This window comes from Zingiber officinale, chromosome 2B (genome assembly GCF_018446385.1).
Source record: "Zingiber officinale cultivar Zhangliang chromosome 2B, Zo_v1.1, whole genome shotgun sequence".
Taxonomy (NCBI): Eukaryota; Viridiplantae; Streptophyta; class Magnoliopsida; order Zingiberales; family Zingiberaceae; genus Zingiber; species Zingiber officinale.
In genome coordinates this window covers 155,021,162-155,030,817 of record NC_055989.1, presented here as the reverse complement: position 1 = coordinate 155,030,817, position 9,656 = coordinate 155,021,162, and the positions used below count along the sequence as shown (strand labels likewise).

Genomic DNA, 9,656 nt, shown 5'->3' with positions numbered 1-9,656 from the left:
CGAGAAGTCCAGCTAGATCGACGGGCTGACCGGATAGCTGGCGAGAAGTCCAAGCGGGTCGACGGGCTGACCGGACGCTTGGCGAGAAGTCCAGCTAGGTCGACGGGCTGACCGGACGCTGACCGGACGTCTGACAGGTAAGTGAGGTAAGTCACTGGAGGGGAGTGACTGCGAGGACGCGTTCCCGGAAAGGGAACATTAGGCGTCGATCCGGCTTAGATCCATTTCGGATATCTAAGTCGAGATCGTGACTAGATTCCGGTCTCGAAAAGACGGAATCTAAGTCATACTCTTGTTGTTAATTTTTATTACTTAGCGTATCTATAATTGTGCTTACAATATGTGATGCAGGGTTTTTATTTGCCTCGGACTAACACTATTTTGCAGGTAGGAAACAGTGAGGGTCCGGGCGCCCGGGATGGTTCTAGCGCCCGGAAGTCCGGGCGCCCGGAAGGTATCCAGGCGCCCGGAGGCAAGTTTTATCCCCAGGACGACGTTGACACTTGGAGCATGCTGGTTGGGAGTGTTACGTCACATTCCAGGCGCCCGGAAGGGATCCAGGCGCCCGGAGCAGCATATAAAAGAAGCCCCAGGCAGGAGCTTCAAGATATCTATTTTCTGAGAACTCTGAGTTCAATCACTCTACTACTCTGCGCTCCAACGACGTTCACAAAGCTCCGACGACTCACTCCGGTTTTCTTTTAATTCATTAGTTGTCGGTATAGCTTTGTTTTTCTTTCATTAGCAATATTTGTACGTAAATTGTAATTATCCGAATTGCCATGAATTGCCCGACGAAAGTACTCAAGGAGTACGGCCTTCGAGTAGGAGTCGTCACAGGCTCCGAACGAAGTAAAAATCAACCTTGTTCATCTCTTTACTTCCTTACTTTTCCGCTGCGTTTTAACTCGAGATTTTCGAATCGATATTCACCCCCCCCCCCCCTCTATCGAATCTAACGGTCTTACACTTTTAACTTTAACTATCCCATCGTCCGACTCCGACTCCGACTCCGACTCCGACTCCAGTGGTCCATTTTATTCGTTGTATCAGTGTCCATCACCAATCTGTGCACGCTGCTGCCATCAGGCTCCTATGGACTTATCTAAATTGGTAAATTATAGATTGATTACCACATAACATCTTGGGATTAAATCTTAAACTGAGAAAGTATAAATTTCCATAACTTATATAAATTCATCCCATTTATTATTTATCTTCTCAGTCGCCTGATTTATTTCTTCATATCGATCTTAAGACAGACGGATAGAAATAGAAAGGATGAACGTATTCATTTTAGCACGTTGCTGCCATCCGCCGTCCGCGAACAGCAAAATCCAATTTTTACATGGAATTACGAAGCAAGATCTGATTTTGCTCGGTAAAAAATCACAGAAAAACGAATCAATTACCGTCCGTACTTGAATAAAGAGACTAAACAGGACAAACATATCGAATTTTGTATTCTCCAAGTACACACGGCCATTATCGTAGTTTCCTACCGAATTAATAATTAATTTCACTCCAGTACTTAAAACCATGCGTATACGTAAAATCAAACGTGCATATTTAATATTTTATTCGACCGTAATTTTTAGATACATAGCAAAATCAAACAATTAAAGCATTATACGAACACATATATAACCACATGCGTATACGTAATCCCGCACGCCGCGTATATATAAACACACTCATTAATTGACCGCGCACTCCGGCGGCGGGCCCCTCGCCGTCTGCCGCTTGGGGTCGCGGCAGTAGTTATAAATCATGTACCTCTCCCGCATCCACTTCACCTTCTGCATTCCGGCGAAGTCCAGCACTTGGTTCCACCACCCGCGCCGGTTAGCGGAGCAGCCGTAGGAGCCGACGGCGCAGGCGTCGGCAGTGAGCCCCCGGTAGGTGGCGATGAAGGGCGCCTTGGACCAGTCGGTCTTATCCAGGCCGCCGCGCGTGGCCCAATCGTCGCCGTCCCAAATGCTGGCGTACACCCGCATGGGCTGACTCTTCGGGTATGGCACCCCCAGCCGTTCGTTGTTCCGGAACACTCTGATCGGCGTCCCGTCCACATAAATCCTGCAAATTTTCCTCAATTGTCAGCCAATCGATCCTTTCCCCCCTAAAATTTTCATCAATCGATCGATGCAGTTTAATTTAATTCGAACTTACACAATCTCTTGAGGATTCCACAGAACAGAGTAGGTGTGAAAATCCAGTCTGGGATCGAACCAGAGGTAGAATTGCTGTTCCCGGTCGCCGGTCCCCCGCGCGTACACGTTGGTGTGCAGCACGTACGGCTGCCCGCTCACGTTCCCCAGAAACTCCAGGTCGATCTCGTCGTGCGTGCCCCCCAACGACGACAACTGCAAATTTTTTTTATTTTACTACTTTTGATTTTATTTACTAGTCAATTAATTAATTCTTAACTAACGAAACGAATCATTACGTAGAAGGTGGTGACGGTGCCGGCGGAGTTTCCGGGGACGAGCTTCATGCGGATGTCGAAGCGGCCGAAGAGGAACTCCTGCCGGGAGCGGAATCCGGAGCCAGAGGCGCGGTCGAGGGTGAGCTGGAGGATGTCGCTGTTGAGGGCTTTGCCGCGGCCCCATGTGATCTCCACGTCGGAGAGGAAGTTGATCGCCGAGACACCGGCGACGAGGGCGAGAAGGGCGGCGAGCAGGAACGACGAGTACGGGGCACTCGCCATGGAATGTTTACTTGGAAGGAGAGCGGGTATCGAAGTGTGTGAAGGAAGGGGATTGGAGGAGGGATATATATAGCTGGACTGCGTGTACTGGAAGCGATAAGCATGGATAGGACAGGACGAGTTACAATTATCATACACTTTTTTTTTTTCACCATAATAAAACTGAACAAATAATTCGTATTAATAGAAAATTTAAGGCTTCGTCCTCAGAAACATCGCCAGTCAACTCATCGTCAAACAGGAGGAGTTTCGTTATTCGATATAATATAATTTAGCCGATAAATAAGAATGGCTAAAAATTAAAAGAGGTCTTAAATTAAAATAAACATATCAACGTCACTTTTTTAAAAATAAAATAAAATAAAAGCGCGCCCTGTTAAATATTTTTTTCCTAAAATAACCTTGATGTTGCTGTAACAGCTACATGTAGATGTTATAACGAGAAAGCTAATGAGTAGCAAGTATAGCATTATTGTTGATTTTCAATTCTATTTTAACAATTACGGTTAACTACTATAATATGAAACTATTATGCAATTATTATAATATGTAACACATAATATAATATTATTACATTAGTAATTACTTAATATCTTCTATACTTATTTTAAAGTAATTTTAATAAATTTTAAATAATTTTGATAAGTTGATAAATAATTTTTTTTTTGATATAATTGTGTTGAGAGTTTAGAATCGAGCTTCAAAATTTAATAACCTAGATCTTATGGTCTATAAAAAAAAATAGATTAGGAAATGGATTATTTGTAATTATGATTGGATCGTGGTCGTGATCTGATTATAATTGGTTATAATCTCTCTCCGAGTTCATCATCCCCGGGTTATAATTTGGGTCTGGACAAATGGTAAAGGCCACTCGGAGGTCGTCCCCCGCCTTGACGCTAGGTTGCTTGACCACTTGTCCACTGTCGACGGTCTCCAGGTGGCCTCCGACCACCCACCTCGACCCTAATTATAATTTAGGGAGACAGTGAACCCAAGGAGAGATTGTAAGTAATTATGATCGGATCACGATCATGATCCGACCATAATTATAAATGATCCATTTCCTTTTTTTTTTTTTACCAGAGGATCTACACCCAAAATTTAAAGGTTAGGACTTATCTACAACACGTAATAACTATTCGATAATTAGAGGACGGATCTTCTAGTCCGTAAATTACGGACTAGAGGATGATCCACTTTTTTAGATTCTTGATTTGGATGGACCCCGTCTATTTAAAGGTGAAGTCTATCTAAATCAAGGGTCCTCATGCAATGGACCATCCCCTGATCTATAATTTACGGATCAGAGGATCCCTACTGTCGGTAATTACTATAATATAAAAATCATCTCTTTTACACTTAATCAAATTAAATTGTTAATACATTATAATATCAAGTAATTTCTACATGATATAGTTTAAATTGTGAATACATTATAATAGCTACATGATATACTTGTTATTTAGTAATTTCTATACACTACCATAATTATTCGATAATTACTACAATATTTGTTGGAGTATTTTTAAGATAAAATTATTAATGGAGTTTTTTTTTATATTTTAATTTTTCAAAAACAATAGAAGCCGTTTTGATGATTTATAAAATTTGAGGCACTCTTCCTGCTTTTACCCAATAAGAATAGGAGTATGAAGCCTATGAAGTCTCTTCTTTGCCGATAATATTTTACTTTTTGATAATATACCGACTAATTTTAAACATAACAAGTTCAATCCATATAAGATAAATAAAAAATACAAATAGATTCTACCAAGCATCATCTAATTTCGGAAAATCAATTTGATCCAATTTAATAAAAAATTTCTATTGATTACTAGTATAAATCAAAAAATATTTATGATGGATGACTCATAAATTTAGCATCTCTTAATTACACATTCTATTTGAAATTTTTTTTATAAATACATCATAATTAAATTAAATCATAGATATTTAGATAATAATTGAGCATTCTTTTACTGCATCATAATTTCGAGGACGCCTAACATAGTGTCAAGATTGGAGTTTCTGTTGTCCTGGAAATCCGTTCAATCTTTTGCCATAGCATCGTACACCCGGGGATAATCTTTCGTTTTCTTGATATGTATCCGTGTTTACTTTGATGGGGATGTGAAAGGGGGGCGGATGTGCATGCATGCAGGGAGGCGTCCAAAAGGGGTCAAAACGAGGCGGTGATTGATTGGCTGCATGAGAAGTTTATCCGAGGTGGCAGGTAACACGTCAACGCCGCGAGATTAGACAGTAGCTGACGACGACTCTTATAAGGTGGACCGCTCTCGATAATCATGCTGTCGATTTGAGTCTGGAGATGCATGGAATTAATTGCGTGCATGAAAAATCCTTTTTTTTTTTTTTTTTTAAGTATTTAGCTAGTTGGCGTACAGCTGCTGCATGGCTGGCTCTCTTGTCTCTTATCTAAATAAAATGACATATATATATGTCAATTTTTATTTTATTCAAATCTAATAAATTAAATAATAATAATAATATATACTATCAAGATGTTAATAACTCTGGATATGCACCACGAGTTGATTATATATTTTATTGAATCTTAAACCCTGTTTTTATTAGTACGATCAGCTTAATCAGGAGTGTCGAATTGAAACTTCTAAGCTTTTGTTTATGATTATTTTGAAAAAGATAGTTGATTAGGTTGAATGGGGATTATCGCGTATAATAAAAGAGAACCAATCTATGAAAATCTATGTGAATTATTTTTATTTTCTTTTTCTTTATGCTCTACCGACATCTTCTCTTGATGTGAGCCTTTGTATGCCCAAGGGTGGAGTCAGGTATAAGTGTACTTGGGCTTTAACCCGGGGTCCACCGGAGGTCATTCCGATTCTATTATTAGCTCGAGATGTTTTTTTGTTGTTTTTCATTAAAGTTTTTTAATCACTTAGCCTACCCACGATAATGTCAAATATTGTCATGTTACCTCACTCGAGATTACAATCTCCATCATTAACGTTATGATTGTTGCATTATCACCGTAGTTAAGGGTCATGCCTCATGTTAACTATTTGACCCTTGTCGGTTGATTGGAAAGGCTAATTTATTTTGAGATTTTAAGAGAAATTAGTGGTGTAAACTAAGGTACCATCAATGGCGACATGAAGTAGTGTCACTCAATAGACAATTTTGTCCTTTCACTCTTTGTGTGTATGTGTGTGTTTTTAGATCACCAAATTTTCAATAGGTGAAGTGATGGCCTTGGCCCTTTACTCACAAGCGAAAGTAATTAGACTACTATTTAAATTCTAAGGCAATGTCTAAGGTCATTATCTTACACTTTGCTCTAATAGCCTTTAGCGTGTCGGTCCACTTTTTTTTTTGTTTTGGAATCTATTTAACGAATGTGATTCCCAATCTTTCCTTATCGAACCCATAATTTGCTGTAGCCATCCTTTCCCAAGATAGTGAACTTGTCTCATCCCTCAAATGCACACATAGCCATGCTTCTCTACGCACTCCTATTGTTAGGATATACAAGAGCCTAGGAGAAGCGAGCTTCGTTTCTTCGAATTTGATTTATTGTAGAAGTTCGAAATTAAAAATCTTCAGAATATTAACGCTTAGATTTTACTTTATATTTACTTCCTTAATGTGACCAATTCAAGGATTCACTCATAACTCCATTATAAAGATCTCTTTTCCGAATGTGTAGAAGCCTCGTATAAGCTAAAATATAAGAATACAAATAAGAATATACAAGAAATCGAGAATGATTTTACAACAATGAATTTTATTTTACTTGTTCTTTTCTTGCTTTGATTAGTCTCTTAATACTTAGAAAGTGTAGCAATATTTATTGTCAAAACCTCAAGAATCGGCATCGAAGAAACTCCACAAAACCCCTTTTCTAGGGTTCTTTTGATGCTTCTTAATCAATTAGCCTCATTTTCAATCGATTGTCACGTCAGTATGACCATTCAAAATCTACAGAATGATTCTTTTTCACATAACTAATCAATTGGTGAGTTATACCAATCAATTATTAATTTCTAATTGATTAATCCAATCGATTTCGAAACTTTTTGTTCTTCGCGAAAATACTCTAATCGATTAGCCTAATCGATTGAAACATATTGAATTAATTACCCCAATCGATTCCAGCAACTTCTATTCAATCATGAAAATGCCCCAATCGATTAGCTCAATTGATTAGTGAAGCCTAAATTGATTGTCTCAATTGATTCCAAGCTTTTCTGTTCCCTTACAAAAAATCATTCAATCGATTGCCCTAATTGAGTAACCTATGTTAAATCAATTGTCCTAATCAATTCAACACCCTTCTGTGATTCGCGAAAATACCTCTCAATCAAATATCCTAACTAATCAATTGCCTTAGGTCAATCGATTGCTCAACCCTAACACCCGAAATCCAAGTTTAGGGTTTCGTTGTCTAATACCCGGTCAATTTTGACCTACCAAGATTTTTTCACCAAGTGTTTGATCAACTTTTATTTACTTGGATTTTTCATCTTGTGCCAAGTGTTCATTCAACCTTTGACCCACTTAGACATTTCCCTTACCAACTTCTCGTTGGACTTTCCCTTATCTAACCTCTAGTTAGAACTAGTCACTCGATAAACTTCTCACCTGCACTTTCTCCAGCCTAACCTCAGGTGGGACTTTTCATTGTCTAACTTCCAGTTAGGACTTTTCGCTACTTAACCTCCAATTAAGACTTTCTGTTGCTTAATTAACCTCCAATTAGGACTTTTCATTTCCTAGCCCTACTAGAATTTCCATTGCCTAGTTCCCAACTAGGTCTTCTAGTGTCTAACCCAGTGTCTAACCCCTCTAGGACTTCCATTGCTAGTTTTTAACTTGGTCTTATATCGCCTAGCCCTACTAGGACTTTCTATTGTCTAACCTCCAATTAAAATTTTCTCAGTAAAGTATCCAGTCCTCCCTTGACCTACTTGACTTCTCTCACACATTGACAAACATCAAAACTCAAGCTTGAGCTAACCCGAGCTTAGTCAAACTAGTTAATCTTGACCTAAGGACGATTACACCAATAATCTCTCCCTTTTTGATATTTGACAATATTAGGCTAACATGTATTAACCCAACTTCCTACTTTATCCTATGTCAAAGCATGAATGAGAGTTTTCTAACTTAAACCCTACATTCCCCTCTTTTGACACACATAAAAAATCTTCTCCCAAGATTTATTCCTCTTATCCTTCAAACATCCCAATAAAAGTTTCATACCTTTCATTGTATCAAATGCTCTTCCTTAGCATTCAACCAACATCCTTTTATAAATCTTCTTTCTTATTCAAATAATGTCTTTAATGTGTATCTCCCCCTCAAGACATGTCCTATCCTTAACTGTTTCACCAACAATGGTTTTGAGTGCCTAAAACTTTAGAAAATCTAAAAATATGATTCATGAGGTTAAAAATTCAACCTTAAATCTAAAGCTCCTCTTAACTACAAATTAGTCTCCATCCTTTCTTATTTTAATCAAGCAAATTACCCTTAAATACTTATCAAAGCATTTCAATGGGTTAGAAATAGTTAAATTAACTAAACGTCGCTTAATGGATTAAAATCATACCATTTCAACTAAACATAGCACTGTCAATCAATTGGTTTTAACTAGCAATCATTTCCAGCCAATGCTAATAGATTGATGTGAGCTGTCAATCGATTACAGCATGTCCCAATAGATTGGACCGAGTGGCCAATAGATTGAAGTTTCTGATTTTTTTAATTCAAATTCAGATTGAATTTCAGAAACTCATAATTAATTCTATGATATTCAAAAAATCATAAAATTTTACATAGACATTACTTATGTCATATAATATCAAGGGGAAAATAGTTTTATATGAAAATAAGTCTCATTTTAAAAGAATAATACAAAATTGAAAACTATTGAAAGATTCAATATTTCACTCTAATTTTGCATCTAATTCATAAATGGTGATTTCTATTGACAAATAGACTTCGCCAAGGTTTTTCAAAATTATTTTGAAATGATTTTCAAAAATAATTTCCAACTATGATTTTTGGGTTAAATGCACATAACTTGTGCATTAACTTTCTCCATGATTGAACTTCACAAAATCTACGTATTTTGATGAAATTAAAACTCAAATAGAAGCACTAAATCAATATCTTAACTTTTATTCATCCTCTTAGCATCTCACTTATATCAAATGTATCTCAATACATATACAAGTCAACTCTGATTTTTGTGAGGTATATGATAAGTTGTTTTCCCTAAACTAAAGGATCATGCATCTCTATCTACACTTTAACTTTGATTATCCTATCTAGGATGTCAATTTATGTCATTGTCCTTAATTTTAAGAAATTACAACAATGCATGATAATGATTATATCATAGATCAAATGAATATTTTTTTTAAAAAAAAAAATTATCATAGGTTAATGATGCATGTATAACATAACATGTAGTATTTTTCATAACAAAATGAGTGCATGTTATGATATCATGATATGTGATAGGGCACACAATCATGATATTTATGACTCATAAAAAAACTACCTAGATTTTTTATCTAAGTATTATCAACTAATGTTAAGCCAAAATAGGCATAAGTTGCCCCATTTCCCTAGAATGTGCCAAAGTCTTAATTTGACATATTTGTAAATGACATCATATTTGTGTCAATTTGATTAATCTCAATTTCTCAAATTTTTATTGGCTCATTTTTTACTCTCCAAGAGTAAACATCAACTTCTCAATTTCAAGGTGTTATAATATCTTGAAAATTTTCTAAGGTACCAACTTCACCATAGTTGAATTAACTACCCTTCCAATTAGAGTTGACACACTCTAAACTCATTTAGTGTGAAGAGATCATATTCTTAGAAACACAATGCCTATTGGTGCTCCTTGGATAATCTAGGTATTCACTAGGATAACTTCCGTGAAACC

The 9,656-nt window shown here is 37.1% G+C and overlaps 1 protein-coding gene across 1 annotated transcript; it reads right to left on the bottom strand.

Annotated features, from left to right (window-relative positions):
* Nucleotides 1-1,546: 1,546 nt before the first annotated feature.
* LOC122048016 (xyloglucan endotransglucosylase/hydrolase protein 20-like) lies at nt 1,547-2,742 on the bottom strand. Its single transcript, XM_042609609.1, has 3 exons — nt 2,447-2,742; nt 2,170-2,363; nt 1,547-2,076 (listed from the first exon to the last, which is right to left on the bottom strand). Exons 1-3 carry the CDS (start codon nt 2,705-2,707, stop codon nt 1,698-1,700), a joined length of 834 nt encoding a protein of 277 aa, XP_042465543.1. The 5' UTR covers nt 2,708-2,742; the 3' UTR covers nt 1,547-1,697.
* Nucleotides 2,743-9,656: the final 6,914 nt, after the last annotated feature.